Source organism: Gymnodraco acuticeps, unplaced genomic scaffold (assembly GCF_902827175.1).
Source record: "Gymnodraco acuticeps unplaced genomic scaffold, fGymAcu1.1, whole genome shotgun sequence".
NCBI classification, from domain to species: domain Eukaryota; kingdom Metazoa; phylum Chordata; class Actinopteri; order Perciformes; family Bathydraconidae; genus Gymnodraco; species Gymnodraco acuticeps.
Window position 1 is genome coordinate 4133904 of NW_022990021.1, and position 24970 is coordinate 4158873.

General features: G+C 37.8%; 1 protein-coding gene across 4 annotated transcripts in view; it reads left to right on the forward strand.

Annotated features, from left to right (window-relative positions):
- Positions 1–24970, forward strand: part of map3k15 (mitogen-activated protein kinase kinase kinase 15) — a 28436-nt gene that overhangs the window by 607 nt on the left and 2859 nt on the right. Inside the window, exons 2-28 of one of the 4 annotated variants that reach the window (XM_034213905.1) lie at positions 1691–1830; positions 2100–2123; positions 3716–3909; positions 5271–5439; positions 5530–5636; positions 6259–6429; positions 6519–6631; positions 6844–7003; positions 7624–7774; positions 7882–7989; positions 8683–8732; positions 8896–8991; positions 9152–9239; positions 9330–9463; positions 9742–9869; positions 10196–10326; positions 10427–10532; positions 12983–13140; positions 13234–13417; positions 14480–14657; positions 15379–15553; positions 16579–16764; positions 19227–19332; positions 19440–19701; positions 23402–23514; positions 23582–23688; positions 23777–23853. In XM_034213905.1, coding sequence (XP_034069796.1) covers positions 1691–1830; positions 2100–2123; positions 3716–3909; positions 5271–5439; positions 5530–5636; positions 6259–6429; positions 6519–6631; positions 6844–7003; positions 7624–7774; positions 7882–7989; positions 8683–8732; positions 8896–8991; positions 9152–9239; positions 9330–9463; positions 9742–9869; positions 10196–10326; positions 10427–10532; positions 12983–13140; positions 13234–13417; positions 14480–14657; positions 15379–15553; positions 16579–16764; positions 19227–19332; positions 19440–19701; positions 23402–23514; positions 23582–23688; positions 23777–23853 — 3616 coding nt within the window. Of the gene's footprint in view, positions 1–1690; positions 1831–2099; positions 2124–3715; positions 3910–5270; positions 5440–5529; positions 5637–6258; positions 6430–6518; positions 6632–6843; positions 7004–7623; positions 7775–7881; positions 7990–8682; positions 8733–8895; positions 8992–9151; positions 9240–9329; positions 9464–9741; positions 9870–10195; positions 10327–10426; positions 10533–12982; positions 13141–13233; positions 13418–14479; positions 14658–15339; positions 15554–16578; positions 16765–19226; positions 19333–19439; positions 19702–23401; positions 23515–23581; positions 23689–23776; positions 23854–24970 lie in introns of all 4 variants that reach the window. The other 3 variants (XM_034213903.1, XM_034213904.1, XM_034213906.1) reach the window with 3 other exon arrangements.

Genomic DNA, 24970 nt, shown 5'->3' on the forward strand with positions numbered 1-24970 from the left:
GAGAAATGAAAAAGTTAATGTGGAGGAGCCAGCTACCCGCTATTAAAAAGTGGCGACAGATAATCCACAAGTACCAACATTAATCACTTTTTTGAGCACATGCACAAAGAAATGCTGGGTTATTTTATCTACCCAACACTGGGTATATTGGGTCATTTTGTTGGGTTAAATCCACAGTGCTGGTTAGTTAAGTGCCAGGCTAAGTTTCAGAGTGCGGGTAAAATGTTCTTTGTGAGAGATCTTATGTCTCCAAAAAGAGAAGTTCTCAACATCCAGCACTGTCAATTGAATGTTAAAATAGTCAAGGCTGTTGAATCAGCAGATATTATTATTATGTATGTGCAACCTGTATCTCTTTTGAGCAGAAAATCAGCAAAGTCCTGTTCGAACATTTCAAGAGACAATATGTGCAATATGTTGGTTTTGTTATTACTATCATGGACAGAAATGAGTGATAGCCTACTTTAATTTCAACATGTGTCATATTATTAAACTCACACCATCACCATATCATGATATTTTCTATAACAACAACAACAACAACAACAACAACAACAACAACAACAACAACAACAACAACAAGAACAACTTAAAATCAAAGCTTCTCATGTTTAGGACATTACAATATCAATTGAGAGTAAACAAAGAGCAACAACATTTATTTTGTTTCTCTTAAGATATGTTTAAGTTGTTGTTTGGTTTAATATGCCCAGAAAAAAGCATGTGATATGTGTGAGAACAAATAAAAGCCTGGTCAGGGGAATAGTCAAAACATTTGACTAGTCGTGGCAGGTTGAACACAGTTGTAATTAATACAATAATGACAGTTTAGCAACATTCCAGTCAGACAGGAGGTTGATCTGCCGTGACATGTTAGATATGAATCTACAGTAACATCTGAAAATTAGATTGCCTCATGAAATAAATGTTTATCACCAGGTTCAAATGTATTACCAAATAGCTGCAAAACTAATGACCTGCCCATTAGCCACAGCTAATAAGTACATTTTAGCATGTTTACACGCTAAACTAGGATGGTGAACATTAGCATGTTAGCAATAGACTCTGTAAGTATGTCAACATGCAGACTTGACATTTTGCCCTGAACAACACTTTATAACTTATCATATAAGTCTCAATATGCTGTTATCAAAATACATATGACTACATTCACAATATTATAATTAATAGTTTCAAGAATTGCTTGAGCCTTTCTTTTTTGTTTGAATTGATAAGTGAAATCAAAGTATGCAAAAGTAATCAGGTGAAATTTCATTCAGTCCTTTTTAGATTCTAGGTATTGATGAAAGCTTTTTCTTCATGTCTGCACACATCTCAGGAATTGAGAATGCTTGAAGCATTACTCCAGCACAGGAAGGAAACAACAAAGACTCCCTGTACTTTTCTTTGCATGTTCATGTAAGATCAGAAAGCTTTAACAACATTTTGCAAGCTTTCTGTGTTTTTGTGGTTTTAACCTTTAACCTCCAATAGGGTCATGAGTCAGACACTCCTAAAGCTTGTGGTGGCTTAGTCTTAAGATCTGATGGATTTTAGAATGGGAATTGAATCCAAGTGTATGTGGTTGAAGAGAAAGGGAATGTTCTGTATTCTCATTAAATTATGTGAGAGATTTGAGTCATGTTTTCATTGTTTTCTTACTACTTTCACATCTCTTCACTTCTCCCAGACATCGCCGTGGTGGATATGAGTGATGTGTTTCGGCAGCCGTCCTTGTTTTATCATCTGGGTGTGAGGGAGAGCTTCGATATGGCCAACAACGTCATCCTGTACAACGACACTGACCCGGACACTGCCCAATCACTGAAGGTACTCACATACATTCAATTCTTGTCATCTCCAGACGGTGTATTTAGAGTTAAATTCTTGTCATCTCCTTAAAACAATGTCATCCACTTTGTTATTTACAGGCTATTGTGCAGGTGTATGTGTTTGTGTGTGCATTTATATTGGTCAATGTATGTGTGTATGTAGCAGACTATAAGCAATGCTGCAAGTGGCAAACAGCTTATTAAAGTAATGATGCAGTGTACATTAACAAGAACACACAACATGCTCTATGTTTTATCTCCTTACAGGACATGGTCGCACAAAAAAACACAGTAAGTTTCTTGGTGTGTGTGTGTGTGTTTAACAGAGTGATTTATGTACGTGCTATTTGTGGAATAATATTTGTGCCGTTCGACCCTCACACACAACTGCATCTATCTACATGCTTTAATTTTCCACCCTCCTATCTCTCTCTCTGTCTCTCTTTCTCTCTATATTCCTCACACAGAGACATACAGTACACCAAAACCCACAATTATCCTGATAATTGATTGTAACCTATGTATTGTGTCTATCTTTGAATGAAGAAGGCCAACCGTTCTCCAGCATTAGGCTTTCCCTGGGTTCAGTTGCCACCAGAATACAGAGGCTCTGGACTGTGCAATAAAGTAGGTACTATGCTGCACCAAGGCATGCTGGGAGATTTCCTCACATGCTAATAATAATAATAACAAACATGGACGAGGGGCTTTAAAACACTGACCTCCCCATGGACTGTTGGGTGAATAACAAGTTGAATGCCTAAACAGTAGTGTGTACAAAACCAAAGAAAGATAAAATGAGTTTCTAGCTCGATGGGTACTAACTATCTCTTCTTAGATGAGATACTTTCTGGTGCTTTGTTCTGCAGAGGACTATGTTAAATTCACAAATCTTGAATTCAGAATGGGCCTTAACTTCAAAGTTATGCGAAATGTTTTTTTTGGGCGCAGAAGGCAGCTGCTTTCATCAGAAAAGCTGTAAGACCCTTTGAAAACCACTGTACATTAACTGAGATCCAGCTGCTATTTTCGAAATAAGAAAATAGTTGATGGTGTTTTGTTGGTGTTTTATTTGCCAATGCTTTTAACATTATTTAAATGTCAGAAAACTATCAAATAACACAACAACAATACTATCAAACAGTTTGACTATCCCCTTTGTTCCTCAGCTCAGGGGGAAGGAAGTAGTTGATATTCATACAAATATAAATATATAATATATATAAAATAATTTAAGGGATTATAGGCATAGTTGCTCCAACACTTGGATTAAGAATTACAGGTAGTTTGAAAATAATGCTGCATGAGTGGTTGAAAATAAATATGTACAAACTGTGCCCAATTGGAATTTTACAATGATCTTAAATTATTGCGACCACTGAAGTTGCTCAGCCAGTCCAAAGAGAGTGAACCAGAAAAAGAAAGATATTGTTCTGCACAAAAGAAAAATTAGGAGTAAAAACCAAGGGGCCATACAAATAGTTGGAAAAATAAATAAACTAATATGACCGATATAAAAGAGAGATATGGTGTTGCAGTGTGTATTCATTGCATTGGTTCTTGCTGTATTGGATAATTAACAGCCTTTTCAGCCTAATTACTTGACCAAACCTATGCTGATGTTGTTATGATATTGACAAAACAAATCCCACGAGTACACTGATCCTCTACCCCTACTGATCCTTCTCATTAATCACTCTTTAATCCCCAATCCCTAAAACCCTTCCCCTTGAGGACTCTATTCACACCTGTCATTAGCATCTGGCATGATTATTATCCGATAATGATCTCTGTTACATTTAAAGCTACTTTGTTAGGCTTAGTGATACTCAAATCTGAATCCTCTTCTCTTTGACAAACATGTTTCCCTTTTCTCCTTCCAGGCATCCAGTGGTAACTACTACTTCATCCCCTACATAGTGACTCCTAACCATGAATACATGTGCTGTGAGAGTGACGCCCAGCGCAGGGCCAGTGAGTACATGCAGCCAAGCTGGGACAACCTGCTGAGCCCCCTCTGCGTCCCCCTGACGGACCGCTTCACCAGCCTGCTGAAGGACATCCACGTCACATCCTGGTGAGACACATTTAAAGGTCTCCTATTATAAAATATTTAGGCATATATTATAGGTCTCAGATATATAAAAATATATTAAAAACATGTCTATGAAGTGTTTTGCTCAAAATACCGAACAGATCACCCATTCTCGCCATGCCTCATACCCCTCTATGTCAGCCCTGTTAGAGAAGTGCTGATTCTGGGTTCGTAGCTTTAAAAAAAGAAATTGAAAAAAGGGGATTATTTCTGAAACAGTATGGAGCTCAAATGCTTTTTTTCTTGCGGGTTTACCTCAAGGTGAGTTCCTTTTTATATCCAGCTTTTTTACACATACTCTCTCAAGTACAGTGTTAGCTCTGACTGTTAGCGATGCTTGCTAATGTAAACAAAGACCATATTACTTCCAAAACACGTTGCGCATTGTTTCTGATAGCAACGTTTCTGATAGGGCCGTGGGTTTGAAGCGAGCCCACATTTCCGATATTACGTCATATCCGTTGTACAACCGTTTTCAGAGATGTGGGTACGGAGGAAAAGAAAGAGGGTTTTGTTTTCTGACACTCTGTGAGTTCCCTTACACACCGGGGACACATATTTATGTATTATATACATCAAAAAGTGCATTTTGCATGATAGGAGACCTTTAAAACCTAAAAGCAATCATACAAAAGAATACGTTTTGTTATTTGGTCAAGTTGCTTCAATGGCCCTAACATGCAGACTCATGACCCTCTCTTGTATCATCCAAAGAGCACAGGATGTTTGATGAGTGAAAATCAGATCAAACATGAACAAGACAAAATTATACAGAAACAATGGAGTTGGCACAGGTCTGCAGGGGACATCGAGTGCAATTTAAGACTTTCCAATACCTAATTAATAACTCTTGCAATGGGAAACCAGTAACAACATGGTGTGCAATTATTTATTTTTATGTAAATTGTATTTGTAGTTATGCAGACACCCTTTTGAATACCCTGATTCTTTTAAAGTACCAAAAGTAAAATTACTCATTCTGTAGATTGGCCCATTTCAGAATAATATATATTATATGTTTTTATTATAATTATTGAATTACATTGTTTATCAAAGCTGGTAAAGGTGATGCTAGTTTTAATTACTTTGTATACTACAGGTACAGGGTAGCTTGTGAATTTACTCCAGGTGTAACTAAAGTCTGATTTAAGTGTTGATTATATTTCACATCATTAATCCAAATCTTTCCAAAAGTAACTAAAGGTTTACATTAAATGTAATGGAGTAAAAGTACCATATATACCTCTGAATGAATCTGAGTAGAAGTACAAAATAGCACAACATTTAAATAATCAAGTAAAGTCCAAGTATCTCAAGTATCTTGTTTATTCTTTTCTGTGCAGTGCTTCATTTAAGGACACCCTGCTAAATGACATCAGGAAGGCCAGAGAGAAATACCAGGGAGAGGAGCTGGCCAAGGAGCTTTCTCGCATTAAACTTCGAATCGACAACACTGAAGTCCTCACCCAGGACATCGTGATGAACTTGCTCTTTTCTTACAGAGACATACAGGTACAATACACACAAGTTAGAGAAACAACACATACATGAATCATATTAAAGTTAAGGGCAAGTGATAATTTCACCTTATCCGACTTTAAGGACTATGATGCTATGGTGAAGCTGGTGGAGACTCTAGAGATGCTGCCGACTTGTGATCTAGCCACCCAGCCCATGATCCAGTTCCACTATGCCTTCGCCCTAAACAGGTACACAGGGGCTGCATTCATCTCACTCAAACACTCAAACCTTTCAAAATATATATCATCATTTTTTATTTTGGTCCTGTGATTTTAATGTATATTTCTTCTTTTTTGTCTGTAATGTCAATTTCACAACTACTAATATGTTATTCCCCCCCATCAAATATTATACAGACATTAAGGTTTTTTATTCTCTTGTCAATAACCTTTTTGAAAACTTGGGATACAATCATTGCAAGGTTTTAGAAAGGAGGTTGTTGTTTTTTATTTTCTTATTTTGCTCTTTACACTTTAACCACATGTTATTATCCTGAAATGTACAGTATATATATATATATATATAAAAAACAAAACACCATAGTTGGCTACATTTTTATACCAGATGTCAGTTTTTTTGAAAATATAAATGTTATTGAACTAAGATCTTCATAATTCAATGTATTATTCCTTATAACTAAAAAGGCAGTGGAAAAGTTATCTAGCAGTAGCAGAAACTGCCATTCCAGCTTTTGACTCAGGTGGAATTCATGTGATTAGGTGTGGTTACATTTGAAATCACAATTGTGGATTTTATTTTCGTATTATTTATTAACATTAATAATGAAGCTATACATCTGTATGTATGCAGGAGGAACACTCCTGGCGACAGGGAGCAGGCTCTCGAAGTGATGCTACAGGTTTTGCAGTCGTGTGAACATCCAGCACCGGACATGTTCTGCCTCTGTGGACGGATATACAAAGACATATTCCTGGACTCCGACTGCAAAGACACTATAAACAGGGACAACGCTATACAGTGGTGAGAACATGAATGCTATAAATGCTGATATTCCTTTCTACATGCTATCAGAATAGTTTTTTTGCATCTAATAATTTACATTTGTGTAGGTACAGAAAGGGTTTTGAGCTGCAGCCAACTCTCTACTCTGGTATCAACCTTGCTGTTCTACTCATAGTCGCGGGCCAACAGTTTGAGAGCTCCATTGAACTGAGAAAAATAGGTAAAAAAAGTGTACTGCATAAACTGCCAAACATGTCCTTCATGGTATAAAGATGTATTTTGGGTTCACTTAAGCTATTTTAAGTAAAACTTGTTCGCTTAAACGGTACACTAAATATATATCATTCAGATTGAATGTAAACAAGATAGCTAGTCTGATGAAATGATCTATATACTATAATATTTTCACACTTATAATTCTAATGTCTTTAGGTGTGCGGTTGAACAGTCTGCTGGGTCGCAAAGGTTCCCTGGAGAAAATGAATAACTACTGGGACGTGGGCCAGTTCTTCACTGTTGGCATGCTAGCTAACGACATCCCTAAAGCTACTCAGGCCGCAGAGAAGCTCTTCAAACTCAAGCCGCCTATCTGGTAAAAACATTCACATTCATAAAAAAAATGTTTTCAGTAGTGTTATGAAACCGTTACAAGTTTGTTATCAGTGTTTTATCTCTGAAAAAATGACTTTTATATGTTTAAAGCTAATATGTTTACCTGTCATGAAATAGACTTTATTTGTCAATAAAATACATGTAATTATGAAAATATTTTGTGTAAGCCATTGTTACATTTTTCATTTTAAAACATTTGTGACAAGGTGACTACAGGAGGACTAAAAGTAAGCTTATATCGGCTAGCTGGTCTAACCATAGACTGTATGGGAAAATGATTACAAAAAAATGTTCCCATTGACTGAGAAAATCTGTTTTAAAATTGTAAATCTAATTCCCAGTAATGGACACTTAAATAGCCCTTCTATACAACATAAGGTCATACAAGGTGTAAAATGAACTTCTAAAGCTGTATCTAGTTCTCTTTATACTGTCCATCCATAAGCCCATCCCTAATGAAAGAAGTCCACAATTTTGACTCTGAAAGAAATGGTTTCTACTTCCTTATATTTACAGGGCAATGAAACCCTCTTGTATCTTTGTTGATGGTCCAATTGGGATGGAGACATTGATCACAGTTAGTGTAATTTGTTCTTCCAGGTATTTGCGCTCTGTGGTGCAGAACCTGCAGCTGATCCAGAGGTTTAAGAAGCAGACAGTGGAACACTCTCCTCAGAGGGAAAGACTCAACTTTTGGATGGACATCATAGTGGAGGCAACGCAGGGCACCACCGAACGACTGCGCTTTCCAGTAATAACCAATATAAGCAAACGCACAAACAAGCTTGATCCGACATTCAGAGACTCATACTGTAACAACCTGTATGGGAACCTTTTTTCTTATTCTTTGTTTTACAGGTGTTGATTCTAGAGCCAACTAAGGTTTACCAGCCATCCTATGTGTCCATCAACAATGAGGCTGAAGAGAAAAATGTCTCTATCTGGCATGTTTCTCCCGCTGAAACGGTAACATACCCTTCCTAACGACTCGGTTTTATCTTTTTACATAATTGACAATTAACTGTCGCTAAGTACCTACACCGGTTATCATGCACATTTTCAATATGAGTACACAACGATATCACAAAGTTATTAGCCTGGATGAGGAAAAAAGGTCGGTCTATCGAGGAAAAAAAAGGTAAATATGCCAGGTGCATTGATATCAGATTTAAATAGAATCAATAAATCATGACGTACATGAAACATGTGACTTGATTGTCAAGCTTCTACTGATGAGACAACACATATTTACTATGCTTCATTACATGTTTTCCCTCTGTGTATTGACTGGTTTTCTTTTAATTACATTTCCTGGCCGTGTCTTTTTCTTGTTGTTTAATGGATCCCGACTGTTTAATCTAAATAAATCCACATTGTGATATGTGCATACTTTAACAGAATGAAAATCTGGATTAATTTGAATTTTCTTTTGCAGATTTAATAAAAATGATAACATTAACATTTGCACTACATTTGCTCAGAGACCAGGCTACTCATCTCAAGAAGGGACCTCACACAGGAGGCTTTCTCCTTATCCATTTTTTCAATAAGACTATGAGTTAGTCCTTAATACTGTACTGTATGTCTCTGTGTTAATTGATAATTATGTCCGAATTTGAACAATGTGAAATGTTAAAACCTTATTCCCTTTGATCACAGAAAGGGATCCATGAGTGGACCTTCACTGCAATGTCAATTAAAGGCATAAGGTATGAATGTTAAGTTGGATGTGAATACACTTCAAAAGTTCTATTTTACATGTTGGACAACTCTGTTAAGCTAAAACCCAATTTGTCAATGTTTATTTGGACTAATTACTATTACAGGTAAACATTTCTAAGCTTTCATCTTCTCTAACTCTTCTGTCTGCAGCATCAGTAAGTTTGATGAGCGCTGCTGCTTCCTGTACGTCCATGATAACTCAGATGACTTCCAGATTTACTTTTCCACTGAGGAACAGTGCGGTCGGTGAGGACACACACCTCTAGATGTGTCTGTGTAGGTGTGTGTGTGTGTGTGTGTGTGTGTGGGTGTTTGTCTGTGCTTGGAACGTATGTATGTGCAACTGTATTGTATTGCCATGTGATGGCCGTGAATTGGAAATACAAATGTTAAAATGCTGTTTCAGGTTCTGCTCAATGGTGAAAGAGATGATATCAGATGGTACGGGGAATGCTGTGGAGCTGGAGGGGGAAGGAGATGGAGATACACTGGAGGTCATAAATATAGCTTATATTAAATAAATATATTAGTCTTTAGTTTTATAGTTTATTATTACTGATTGTGTGTGAATGCATGTGTTACAGTATGAATATGACACCGATGAGACAGGAGACAGGGTGGTGTTGGGGCGTGGCACCTATGGAGTGGTGTATGCTGGGAGAGACGTCAGCAACCAGGTCCGAATCGCCATCAAAGAGATCCCTGAGAGAGACAGCAGGTAGGTGGGTTTGTGTAGAAAAGCTGTAGTGACCCTGATAATTGTTGTTGTTGGGTGGGGGGTTAGTGAGCTTTCAACTGAATTATAGGATTTTTTACTCAGCCCCTTTTACATACATTTTTAAAAACCAAAAGCTAACCTAAGACAAGGGTTACACAATTAACACTGCACTTCTACTACCCAAACTATGACGTAAATTCCATATTTTGCTTTTGCTGGGTACATATAGGGAGAAAAGTATTATTTTTATGGTTTGTAATCTCTCTCTGTGAATGTAGGTACTCCCAGCCACTTCATGAAGAGATTGCCCTTCACAAATACCTGAAACACAGGAACATTGTTCAGTATTTGGGCTCCGTTTCTGAAAATGGGTACATCAAGATCTTCATGGAACAAGTGCCTGGAGGTATGTTTTGTGCGAGAGAGAGGTAGTAAACAATTACACAGTTGTGTTAACTAGTTGTTTTTGCTTTGGAAACCATCAATCCTTAAAAACTGTAACCATACAGTTATATAGGTGATCCCAAATAGAGAGCCAACATTTTTTTAAAGAATAACTTTGTGATAACTTTATCCTGTGAAGGTAGGCAGATATTCTTTATTAATAATGGACAAATTAACATTTCAGAGACCGATGCTTGTGACCTCGGTTACTGAGCGGTCTCTCTAACTGCTTGGTCATCTCCCCGTCTCATGATAGGTTTTGGACACTCCTTCTCTTCCTTTCTCCAGGAAGCCTGTCTGCCTTGCTGCGGTCTAAATGGGGTCCACTGAAGGAGGCGACTATAATCTTCTACACCAGACAGATCCTGGAGGGTCTCCGATACCTGCACGAGAACCAGATCGTCCACCGAGATATTAAGGTAAAAGGAAGCATCCTTTTGAACGAAACCTTTGTATGACAACAGTCAGTGTGTGGTGGTGATTTGAATGTAAACAGCGGCTGTTTTTGTTTGTTTGCAGGGTGATAATGTGTTGGTGAACACCTACAGTGGTGTCCTGAAAATCTCAGACTTTGGTACATCAAAGCGGTTGGCAGGAGTCAACCCCTGTACTGAGACATTCACCGGTAACTTCTTCTTCTTATACAATGACATTTATTGTTGGCCCCTTAGATTTTTTTATTCCTGAGGCAAGATAAAACAAGTTTATTTATATAGCACCTTGCAACACAAGGCAATTCAAAGTACTTTACAAAAATGAAAGACATTAAGATCATTGAGAAATAGTGCAGCAGAAACATATTATAAAATGGCATTTAAAAACACTAATTTAAAAGCAAAGATAATAAAACATGAATATCACAGGTACATGAATAAAAGTGACAGTGCCGAGTGAGATATGAATATATCAATTAAAAGCAGCAGCAAAAAGAAAAGTCTTCAGCCTGGATTTAAAAGTAGTAAGAGTTGCAGCGGACCTGCAGGTTTCTGGTAGTTTGTTCTAGATATTTGGAGCATAATAACTGAACGCTGCTTCTCCATGGTTAGTTCTGACTCTGGGGACAGAAAGTTGACCAGTCCCAGAAGACCTGAGAGTTCTGGATGGTTCATAATCTAGCAGTAGATCAGAAATGTATTTTGGGCCTAAACCATTCAGTGCTTTATAAACCAGCAGCAGTGTTTTGAAATCTATTATTTGACAGACAGGAAGCCAGTGTAAAGACTTCAGAACAGGAGTGATGTGATCCATTTTCTTAGTGTTAGTGAGGACTCGCCAAGCCCCTACAGGCTGAATTACCGCCACCTAAATCTGGTGCACAAAATACATGCATTTATTAGAAAATTGCACACATCTTTAGATAACCAAAAAATACTACTATACAGTACTCTACACTATAGTCTATCAGCAAATAAAGCTTTGTCTTATACAGAATGTAATACAAATAATAAACTTCTCCACTAATGGCTTGAAGAGAAAGAAGCTGCATGCATCATAATACAGTCATTCCGTGTAGACTGTAGAAAATGGAGTCCTTGATGTTGCAGGTCTATAAGTGTTAATATCAAATGACCCTCAAAATGTCAAGAGCCACTATCAGCCTCTATGGAAACACTCATACGCACAAGTGTGTACGAATGTGCGTGTACACGGTTAGTACACATTCATTGGCCATCTGTCCTTCTCCAGGAGCCAGCAAGGTGTGTAATTAAATTAGCTAATCAAGCAGATGCAGAAGGGTGTTTACCTTTCATTAGCAGATGTGTGTGTGTGTGTGTGTGTGTATGTGTGTCTCTTTGTGTGTCTCTCCTCCAACTTGATCTTTTTATAGTTTACATCAGCATTTAGAGCAGATCACAAATCGTCTTTTTTTTGTAACTAGCTGATGCTCAATCTCATCCTCTTCTTCAAAGTCACTGTCAGACTCAGACTTCTCAGAAATGTGATCATCACATTCTAAAACCTCTTCCTCTTCCTCTCTACATCATCATCAAATGGTTCTCTGAGCAGAGAATCTTTTGGCCATCAGTTGTGATAAGGACCCAAACTGGCAGCTTTATTTATTGTGTCCTGCCCCAAATTTGCAGCTGGGATAGAGTGTGACAAAAACAAACAAAAAACACACACACACACACACACACACACACACACACACACACACACAACACACACACACACACACACACACACACACACACACACACACACACACACACACACACACACACACACACACACACACACACACACACACAGAAGGCCCAGACAGGTGCACACACAGGACTTACAATTTCCACACTTTTGTTAGCCCCGGGACCCAAACATCCTGCATGTAATATAAATGTGTAGGGGGGGTGTACAGTGGGTGGTCATTGAAAATGTGTTCTGATATATGTTCTTCACAGAAAATTAGCCAAGGTCATTGAGTGTGAGTTTGAAAAAATTATTTATCATCTAATTTTTCTTTAGATAAATAATGAAAACCCACAGACCCAAACACCATACAAGGGATGATAAGATAAGATAAGATGTACTTTATTGATCCCAAATTGGGAAATGTATTCGTTGCAGCAGCATAAAAAAAAGGCATTGCACATAACTCGAAATTAAAAGAGTAGAAATAAACAATTCTAAAATAGAAACATCTCAAAATAGAAATGAACCGGCATTAGAGAGTAGAAAAATATACAGTTGACCGTGAATAAAAATAATCTATAAACTATCTGACAAATAAAAGACTATTGAAGGTCCAATTTTCAGTTAACACAGGTCAGTTGTTTTGTTATGCAGCAATTTGTCTACAAAGTTACTTTATCTAAATCTGTAGTTCAAGCACAGATGAATAGTTTTGTTTTCAAATGCAAACTTTTTAAAGATCCATACTTTCCGCAATAACTCCAATGACGTTAAATCTGGGTTTGTAACTTTAGATTGGATCCAGCTTTTTTTACCACGTGTCCAAAAACGTTAATTTCCCAAACTATTTTTTTGAGTCTATTTGTTGAGACTAATTGACTGGCCCTCCTTATATTTTGGAAAATAATTGTTTCATGTTGCCATCTGCCTCTCTTTCTGCAGGTACTCTGCAGTACATGGCTCCAGAAATCATTGATAAGGGCCCTCGAGGGTATGGGGCCCCGGCTGACATCTGGTCCCTGGGATGCACCATAATTGAAATGGCTACTGGGAAACCACCCTTTCATGAACTGGGAGAACCACAGGCGGCCATGTTTAAGGCAGGAATTGACTCGTTTACATAATGAGGTTGTCTTTGCAAGTTTTAGGTCATGCTTCTTTTGTGTAACTGTGGCTGTGGTTTTATGTTTCAGGTTGGCATGTTTAAGATCCACCCAGAGATTCCTGAGTCCTTGTCATTGGAGGCCAAGTCGTTTATTTTGCGCTGCTTTGAGCCTGACCCTAATAAAAGAGCCATCACCTCGGACCTCCTCAGAGATACTTTTGTCAGACACAACGCAAAGGGCAAGAAGAGTAAGATCGCCTTCAAACCATTAGGTTAGCACACACATACACACACACACAACCTGTTCAACAGAGCACAGCATGTTGTTTCGTTGAAACTCTGAGAATACAATATATAGTCACTTAAGTCTATCAGATAACCCATTTCTAGAGGATGTTCCCACAGATAAATAGATAACTTAATTAATCCCAAAGGAGAAACTTATTTAGTTATCCCAGTTAATGGTCGGTAAAATAGTCCATGTCTGGTCCAACCTTTGATGATAACTGGAACTGAGAATGGATGGCATAAAGACATTATTCTGGCAATGAAATTACAAGTCACAGCAGCACAGAAGGTAACAGATTTTATATTTAAAAATATTTTTAAGGGCTATCTCCATTTATTTAAAGGGAGCGTAAGAATTATAGGAAAGGGGGGGGCAACGGAGGTGATGATGTGCACCAAAGGGCATCCTGTTTCAAAAGTGCTGATTCTGTGTCTGTAGCTTTAGCTGCGAGGGAGTGCGGTCGTCTTTCAACCAGAAGGTTGTCGGTTCGATCCCAGCCTGTGCAGCCAACATGTCGATGTATCCTTGGGCAATATACTTAACCCTAAGTTGCTCCCGATGGCATGGTGTGAATGTTAGTTCCTAGAGTAACTGCTCTGTATGAATGGGTAAATGACATGTAGCAAGTAAAGCGCTTTGAGGGGTCTTAAAGACTGGATAAAGCTCTATATAATTACAGTCCATTTACTCCCAACACCCCTCTGAGTGATATTTGGTTAAAAATAACACAATGGTGCTCTAGGAGGAGATTCAGGTGATAAGGTGTTACCTTGGTTACTTATTGGCTTATGGTTACACAAGCCAAAAACTCGTTAAGACATCATAAAGTGGCCACAATCTGATCAGCTCATTTTCAGAGAATATTTTCTATAAATGGATCAGGACAAAAAGAGAACCAATCTTTTTTTCTGACACTTTCAGAATCTCTTTACACAGAGCGGACACATATTTATGTATGAAAGACGTGAACATTTGGATTTTACATAATAGGGACCTTTAATGTTTACAATCTACCCTAACCTTTTCTTAATTAATGTTTCTACAGACTACATCCAAAACGTTTCCCTGCCGGTGCAGTTGCAGTGCGAGGCCACCGGGAGCAGCAGCAGTGAACCCGGCTCCGTGAGCCCAGACTGTGACTCAAAGCATGATGGTTTCTTTGATAAGAAGAAGAGCTCCGGCTCTGATAACCTGCTCAAACCACCCATCTCCAACTACTTGAGGTCTGTACGTTTGTTTGTTCGTTTGTATGCAACCATGGTTGTGTGTTCATTTATGTGGGCTCGGTCAAGTTAGATTTCACAAGAGATCCAAACAACCAAAGTTGGGTTTAAGTTTTTAAATATCTTGGATCTTTGTTGTGCCAGCTGCTACTTATTTTCGGAATTTGCATACATAATTAGCTGCTACCATGGCAAATTCCATTTTGTTGGCCTCAGACTTCTTTAACGGTTATGTTTATCTTCAAGATAAAATATACTCTTAACAATATCTACAATATTAAAACTATGTTACTGCATATAAGATCGTTCTCAGACAGTACAGATCATGTGATAAGATGTGAATGAATGTGCATTAGTGTGTATCTCTGTGTGTGTATGTTTTGGTGGCAGGTGGCCTTATTGTGCCCACAGTGTGCTCTGCTGCCTTTTACAGCACTGATATAATGAGGTCTGGTCATTTTACAGCTGGCAGCTGAGCACACAGGCTCCATCACACACGCTTCTTCACGTGCACAGAGATACCAGTGTGTGTACGTACGTGCACAACCTGCCGCACTGAGTCATGCTGCTTCTGCACTTTCCTGGGCACACATAGTAGCCAGGAGAGGATTGTATCTGTAAATAAACCGGACAGCTTGTAACACTGTTGTAAACACTTTTTACATGTAATATTATATTGCAGGGAGATCAGAGAGTGTGTGTGTGTGTGTGTGTGTTGTAGTGTTCCGGATGAGGGTTCTGTCTCAGAGGACCGCAGTGCCCCCCCTTCCCCTGAGGACAGGGACAGCGGTCTTTTCCTGCTTAAGAAGGACAGCGAGAGACGGTCCATTCTCTTCAAGGTCCTCAATGACGACCAGGCAAAAGTCATCTCCAACCTCAGAGAGAACCACATGCAGGTGTGTTTCTGTGTCTGTGACTAAGATAAACACCTAACCACTCTAGGAGCCAGATTCCTAAAATGAAGTGAGGAGATCTTAAATTGCACACAAGATGTTTTTTGATCTGCAATGAAAGAATGAAAGCAACAAAGAACAACAAAAGTTTTAGTAAGAATACAAACTAACCTACAGTTCTCTCTCAATTAAAAATGGGTACATTCGTTCATGTTGTGGTAGTTTATAATGCTTTTTGTCTTGTGTTGCATTATGTTGATGATCTATTGGAAAACGTGTAGTTACTTTACAGTTATTGAAAGTAAAAGAAAAAAGAAAAGCACAACAAAAGACTCCCACACACTTCATTACTTCATAACTTGCAGAGATTATTATCAATGTTCCGGTACACAAACCTTGATTGGGTTATTTTGATATTTAAATAACCTGATAAAGGATGTGGTATGGAAACGTTTCCAATTATATTTTATTGCAAATGATGAAGCAAGTTTGAGGGACTATTTAGCTCTGCATTTTTGACCAATAATATTCTCTTAGACAGCTGTCAAACAAATAGAAAAGGTGCTATTTAATATAACTATGAGCTTTTTTTTGGTGTCAATTTCTCAATTAAGCTCAGTAGAAGGTTGATGAAACTTTTACCAACTCGGGAACAAACAAACAAAGTCAATGATGACAAAATCTCATTAACAATGCTTAAAAAAAAATGCATTTATTAACGTATAATAGTTTCAATTGTTTTAATTATATTTTTTGTTTTATTTTACTTTATATCTTTTTTAACTGTGTTTATGTATGCACCATGTACACCAAGACAAATTTCTTGTATGTGTTAACCTACAATAAAACTGATTCTGATTAAATTTTGACAAGGCAGTGTAAAGCAACATAAAACACAACTTCAAACAGTAATCCTGAAAAGGTGTAAACCGATTAAATTGCAACAATCTGGCCCATACACACTAAAAGACTTGTATTTTTCTGTGTTAATAAGTGTGTCATGTGTATGTATTTATATATTTGTGTAGGGCAGCGAGGAGCTCCAGCTGTCCGTGGAACACATAAAGCGGATCATATGCATCCTTCGAGACTTCATCCATTCCCCAGAGAGGCATGTCATGGCGGCCACCATCTCCAAGCTCAAGCTGGATCTGGACTTCGACTCCACCTCCATCAACCAGATCCAACTGGTGCTCTTTGGCTTCCAGGACTCTGTAAGCAGCGCACACATTCACATCTGAAATGCAAGCTCATACAGTTATCACTGATACAGTATGCTTAAATAAACTGTATTTTTTTTACATTTATCTCAATTTTATTTTATATTCAAAGTGGAGGCGTGTGGCGCAGTGGGTTGTGAGTTGGTGTTCGGATCAGGGGGTCACAGGTTCAAACCCCATGTCGTTGTATCCCTGGGCAAGACACGTCACCCCAAATTGCTCCTGTGGGGATTGCCCACAGTATTGAGTATGTAAGTCGCTTTGGATAAAAGCGTCTAACAAGTGACATGTAATGTAATATTCAGAGAAATTAAGCCCATCAACTAAATTTAAGAAGATAACATTGACATTATTAAATACAAATGTAGATCACTTTCAACAAAATCTCTAAAGAAATGTAAATACCTTGTTTCTAAAGTCTCCAGATTACATGTAAAAAATTGAAGGAAAACATTTATTTTTAAGAAGAAAAATTGTCGCACCACAAGGACATGGCCTTTTCATCTAGAATAAAAACACTTTTCCCCCTAATATTATTTTTAATATGAATTGATGCATACTCAACATTCTGAATGTTATGAAAATGTTAATACGTATTCTTAATTTAGCATTTTAAAAATGCAACATTGAAAATTCTCTAAACATCATTGACGCATATACAATGTAGAAGGGATTTAGCCTGTTTATCTGGTACAAATTAGAAGAAAAAAACAACACCATGCAGCAATGCACATAGATGACAGGATGTTAAAAGACACAATAAAAGGTTTAGTAAAAATATTTTGTTGTAAAACTATAATATTATATAATAGTTTACTTATACATATATTTATATTACTAATCTATCAGCCTTTGCTAAGCTGGTATAGAGTGGTGCAGTGACGAGTCCTAAAACCCGGAAGTGAGTTAGCATTTTACCACTACCGGTTCCCTCCTCTCAGAGTCAATGGGATTTCTCCATAGGATTTTGGAAAATAGCTCGAAATAAGGTCTGTGGTTGACACAAATTTAAGAGACGGATCACGTTTTGTTCTACGACATTACATACATCAGCAGTGACCCCACTGGTGATTTTTGAAGAGTTTACGTGTCTGAAAAACGATGGTTGTTAACAAGTGGCTGAATAGGACTATAGAAGTTGTCGAGGACGTTGTACGTCATTACGCCGAACACGTAAACACTCCCGCTAAGTTTGTTTTCCCTGTTCTGCTTGAAAGCAAGTACCTGGCTCCTGCAAACTGTTAAAACAAAAGCTTCAACTTGTACAATTTTGAATCTGTATTTTTGAATATCGATCTTAAGTTGGCATGACGTTGAAGTCGTACTCGGCTGTAGTTCGTTTATAGCATAATGTTAGCCTTTTGTTTCTGGCGATTAGATTTATGATTTGAAAATGATAAAAGTAGGGTAGACATGTGGATATTATCCGGTTGAACAAAACGTGCATTTATCTAAACAGGTTCGCTTTCCACAGACGATTTTCAAAATTCTATGGTGAAATCCCATTGCTTTTTTGTCGAGGGAACCAATGCGCAGCTTATTTTCAGCTAAATACATTATCCCTGCACCACTCTATTGCAGATGAGAATAATACACAGGAAAATATTTGACATGTGGAAACTAATGAAGGCTGGAATAAATCAATTATGGTAAATGGACTGTACTTATATAGCACTTTTTCCAGTCTTTACGACCCCTCAAAGCGCTTTACATACTACATGTGATTCACCCATTCACACCCATTCATACAGAGCAGTGCCACTTGCTCTAGGACCTAACATTCACACACATTCACACACCGTTGGCCACCGGGAACAACTCAGGGTTAAGTATCTTGCCTAAGGATACATTGACATGTTGGCCGCACGGGCTGGGATTGAACTCACAACCTTCTGGTTGAAAGACGACCGCACTCCCTCACATCCAGAGTCGCCCTGTTCGACCAAATGAAGGAAACAACAACATTGTTAAACGTCAGCTCTTTTCGCTGTAGTAAGGCAATATTTCAGTAACATTTGTGAAATTAGCTTGGTTGAGAAACTTCTGATTATTAAGCAAAAATGTATATGCAGAGTTTTGAGCAAATAATGTAAATGCTGTTTTAAATGAATATGTTGTTCATCAAATACAGAAAACTAATTAAAATAATTATCTTTCTCAATTTAATAATATGAAAACAGCACTTCCTATGAACTTGGCAGTTCATCCAAAATGACCATACATCACATTTAACTCTAACAATAAATTCTGAACATTGATACATATTTTAATATTTTCTAAATGTTGTTTACGATAAGATAATACTTTAATGGTCAGATCAAGTCTGAAATTTGACTTGCATCACAGCAGCTCCATGTGTAACATCAACATAGACAAATATCCTTTTCTATGATTATGGATCATTTGAGTCTAAAAAGTATGTTGTTAGATAACTGTCTGTCTTCGTGATATTCTAGGTTAACAAAGTCTTAAGGAATCATCACATTAAACCCCACTGGATGTTTGCCATGGATAACATCATCCGCCGAGCGGTGCAGGCTGCAATAACCATCCTCATACCAGGTCAGAAGCCTGGCCTGAGCCTCTGCTGCCACCTAGTGGACACATACAGAATATTACATCTCATAACTTTCTGTCTTCATATAATATTCCAATAACTGAATTTACAGTACCACACATGCCTTTGACAGAGCTGCAGACCCACTTCGGTCCAGCGTCAGAGTGCGATGGAGCAGAGAAGGAAGATGAAGTGGATGAAGAGGAGGCAGAGTTTGGTCCCGTTTTAGCTTCTCTGACTGAAGACCCCGTGACGACAGCTGACCCCACACAGTCTGCTGCCAGCACCATAAACACCACCCACTCCCAGGAGCCTCAGCGCTCACACCATCAGCTGGGTGCACAGCTGGGCCGACTCAAACAGGAGACCAACCGGTACATGCTAAAACACACAACATACACTAGGTTGTAGATGGGTGCAGAGATGGCAAAAGTACACACATCCTTTACTCAAGTAGAAGTACAGATACTCGTGTTTAAAAATACTGACAACATTTATTTTCTCAAGTAAAGTAAAGAAGTATGGGCTTCGAAATGTACTTAAGTAAAAAGTACCCACAACTACCAACTGTTTTGTAGAGTAACTGACCTCACTTTATATTATACTGTTTTTCATCAATATATTATAGGTCTCAGATATATACGAAACATGTCTCTGAAGTGTTTGGCTTGAGATACCAAACAGATCATGCATTTTAGCATCCCATAAACCCTTCTGTTTCAGCCCTGTTTCAAAAGTGCTGATTCTCTGTCTGTTACTTTAGATGACAATAAGGGGCCACTCCCCACGCCCCTCTGAGAGATATTTGGTTAAAAAGAACACAATGGAGCTCTAGGAGGAGGCGTGTGGCGCAGTGGATAAAGCCTTGGTGTTGGGGTCAGGGGGTCACAGGTTCAAACCCCACTGCAGTCAGCATGTCGTTGTGTCCCTGGGCAAGACACTTCACCCCAAATTGCTCCTGTGGGGATTGCCCACAGTATTGAGTAGTCGCTTTGGATAAAAGCGTATAATAAGTAACATGTAATGTAATCTAGGAGGAGATTCAGGTGATAAGGTGGGTGGGTGTTACCTTGGTTGGTGATTGGCTAATGGTTACACAAGCCCAAAAAACATTATGACATCATAAAGTGGCCAAAATCTGATCAGCTCATTTTCAGACAGGTTTTTATATAAATCGATCAGGACAAAACGAGAGGGGTCTTTGTTCCTGAAACTTTCAGAATCTCTTTACACAGAGGGGACACATGTTTATGTATAAAAGACTAGAAAAAGTGGATTTTGCACAATAGGTGATCTTTAATATAACAATAATGTCATTGTTAGCTAATGAATGTTTCGCTGCTGAACATTACGTTCTCATTGGTCCCTCTTCTCTAGAGAAGACCAGGAAATGATGGATACACGGATCGTGTTAAAATCTATAGGCACGCAATGATCACACCACCAAACGCAGATTAAAACTAATGTAACACGCCTGTTTTGAACATGTAAGAAGTAGAAAGTACAGGTATTTGTGTTAAAAATGTAAGAAGTAAAAGTAAAAAATTGTCAGAAAAATAAGTAGTGGATTAAAGTACTGATACTAGAATATGTTACAGTAACAAAGTATTTGTACTCCACTACTTCCCACCTCTGACATTAGGTTGTAGATGGGTGAAATAATACAAGTTGTTTTATACACAATCAAAAACAAGGTAAATAAAGTGGTATGGTGCAGTTTTCTTTTTTTAAAACAAGATAAAATACAATGTACTTTATTAATCCTAATTTAAGAAAAAAACGTGTTTTAGCAAAACAATTAATTGCACATAATAACAAATTAAGAGTAGGAGTAAACAATTCTAAAATATAAACATCTCAAAATAGAAATAGTAATAAACCAGCATTAGGGAGTAAGAAAACAATATATAGATGACCAAGATCAAAAATCTATAAATCTATAAACTGACTGACAGATAAAAACAAACTATTGAAGGGCTAATTTCCTTTGATGTTGTAACTTGCGTGTTCCCTTCAGATATTTGAACACCTACGGATTTTCCGACTCACGCAAACACACAAGGGAAAACGGCAGTTGTTTGTAAAGCATTTCATGATGATGCAACCCAACTAGTATCAATCATGTGACAAGAAGTTTATGTAGAGAATGTGCACCAGCCAGCAGCACCGCCCACTTATACATGGGGTGACACTTACACACATTCATGTACAGTACATGCAAATAAAGGCTGGAGTGATGATGACACAGCAGGAACGTGTCAGTAGAAGTTAAAACAAAAGAAAACCTGACCTTTACCCTATTTAACCATTTATAAAGTATACATTTTACCATTAATTAGAAAAAATGAATTACAATTTTTTTATTTTATGGTATAATATGACATATTGATTGTTTAAGCCTGACTGTAATTCCATTTAATTTTGTATGACAAAATTGGCAAAGAGTGCTGGATAAAAGTGTTGATAAAACAATGATGCAGTACAATGCTAAGGCTCATAGAGATTGTTTAACATTAAGAAATGATGATGTTGTCTTTGCAAAAAGTAAAACTGAAAAAGGATATTTTTTCATTTGAAATACATGATGTTATTATCAGCAATGCATTACTTAAGATTCTCATTCATGTTCGAGACCCAAAAGTGCCCTTTAATTTCTTGTTTGGAGATCCCATGAAGGATGTTGCTGCTTTTGTAAAAACATGTATACGTCTGTTTAATTCTTTTTTTGTTTTAACATACCTACCTGGTTTCTAGCTCAGTGGTTCTCAACTGGTCAGGCCTCGGGACCCACCTTTTCCTTTGTCAATAAATCGCGACCGGAAATGTTGAAACACTCAAATCTATTCAACAAAATATCGTGCTGTGATATATACGCTTTTCAGCATACAATATTCATTAAAGTGAAGTACAGTGCATATATCCCTTATCCCTTCACAGAACTAAAGCATGCTTTTAAAAAAGGTTTAATGAGATGATGCAAAGCTGAACTATGCTAACACATGCTGAAAACCCAACCCCAGCAGGGGGGTCTGGAGATTTTTAGAAATACTAACATATAAACTACGCATTCTTGTACACTCTGAGAAGAAAACAAATAAATGTATTACTACCCGACATATTAATAATATTTGATGCCATTGTTTGTTTTTCACTTTGTTCTGACAGCTTGCTGCTCCACACAGAGAGAAGAGTAAAGAGGAGATAGTCTGTGTAAATTACTTTAAATTGTGGGTAAGGGTAGATAGCTCACATTGTTCTGTGACCAGTCAATCATCAAACCGGGGGTCATATTTCATTATGTGTTCATTTGTATCTGAAGTTGTACCCATGGATGTATAAAGAATAGTTCTACCGCAAAGTTATTCTCCGTGGGGACTTCCGGCAACAATCTTGATTCTGATTGGCCAGAAGAAAACTCGAAAAAAACATCAGCAAAGAGGTTTTATTGAGAAGATGATCACTACGTGACAGAAGTTTTCAAAACCGTTTATGGTCTCCGGTACTTCCAGTCCAACGCCGACTGCATGCACAGCGTTAGAAAATCGGGCCTTCAAAAATAAAAGTTAGATTTTTTTTCCAAAAAGGAAATTTCTATAAAAATCTATTTTTTTCATCACACACATCTGCAACCCACTCGAAACGGGTCCGCGATCCATTTTTGGGTCACGACCCACCAGTTGAGAACCACTGTTCTAGCCTTTTTTATTGCGACATGTTCAGTTCTTATTTCCTGGTTGCAGTAGTTTTCCATTTTATTTATACTCTGAGATCATGGTGAATGTTGCTCTCCTTATTCACAGTCAACATCTTTTACAATGTGGAATATTCTACAAAGATACTTTTTTTCTCTTATACGTGTGTAGATATTATTATTGTGGCCAGTGGATTGAATTTTTTCATTAGCTTGTTTTTACGTACAGGGCCTCACCAATTGTAGTGTAATTTTGCTTCTCTAGTAATACAGTATGATTAGCAAGTTTTTATCTTTTTGACAGTTATTTGATGTATCTCAGCCTTTCATACTGCCTGTGAGATCTACTGTAGATCATAATACATGTCTTTTTGTTGCTGCAGGCTGCTGGATGAGCTGCTGCAGAAGGAGAAGGAGTACCAGCAGGTCCTGAAGGCCACACTGCAGCAGAGAGCACACGACCTGGAGATGGTCCGAGTCAGACACAGACCTCCAGGTAAACACGTTGATATATTATCCTTCTGTTTGTTTTTCTTCCTCTCTAACTCTCTGTTTCCTTACAGACATTTCACCTCCCTCCATATTCCACATCCCAGCGGACCACAAGCCGGACAAGGAGCTCACTGATTGGCTGAAAGAGAAGGAGGCAGACGCTGACACCATAGATAAGGTTGATGACGTGACTCTTGAACATCTTTCTATGAGCCACAGCCGTCATTTTTAGCATGGTTTTTAACTTGATGGCTTATGTGTTGCAGTTTGTGCTGGAAGAATACAAACTGACTGACATTCTCAATGACGTTTCCAAAGATGACCTCCACTGTCTACGTCTACGGTATCTACTGCCGTCACAATACAACATGAAAGAAAGGAACATCATATCAAGCTATTTTTGGCAGCCGATTCTTACTAAAAAAGTAGTGGGAATAAATGAAAAGCCTTATCAAACATATAAGTCTTTAAAAGGAAATGACGGTATGTGTACAGAATCTAGTTTGAAACGGTCACATGGAATTTAGGGGCGTTCTTCTCAAGTCTACAAGGCTTTAGGCCATCTGAATGTACATGCTTTAGGGATAAGTCATTCCTTTTCGCAGCACAGGTGCACATTTTTAGGATTGCTGCAATATGGAAGGTGTCTAGGTTGAAAACTGTCCAGAATTTGCACCATCTAAAAAGAAAACCACAAAATACAACAATGGTGGGAAAATGTATATTAAACTTGTTACACAATGCTACATTACTAAAGAGACTTCTGTACCAATCTGTATTCTTTGTGACATCAATACGTTTTAAATCAACAGCCAAATTGGTGATATCTTATATATGGCCTCATTGCCATTTTCATCAAACTAAGGGGAAAAACCACGAAATAATAAAATCTAATTAATAATAGGAGTTTGAATCAGCTTACCAAGAGTTACTCAAGTAGGTTTTCTGATCTGAAAGACAACATATAGAGCATTGTATAATAATCTATCATTATCAACAAACCTCTTTTCTTCAGGCACGCAATGACTCTAAATAATAATGATCACGCCACCAAATGCAGATTAAAACTAAAGTAACTAACCTGTTTTGAAAATGTAAGAAGTAGAAAGTTCGGGTATTTTTGTTGCAATGTAAGAAGTAAAAGTTAAAAGTCGTCAGAAAAATAAGTAGTGGAGTAAAGTACTGATACCAGAAAAATGTACTTAAAGGTCCCATGTCATGCTTTCCGGTTATTACCCATCCCCTTGTGTGTTACAGTATGTAGCTTTTACTGCATGTAAACGGTCTGCAGAGTCAAAAACCCTCAAAGTACACCCTGTAACGAGAAAAACTCTAACACAGAAAATACCTGTCTATGCTGCCCCAGAACGCCTCGTTGGAGATTTTTCTTTTTCCATTTTTTTCTTCCTGAGTATGACGTAATCTTACCCAGGTCCAAATGGACCAATCCGTGGAGCTCC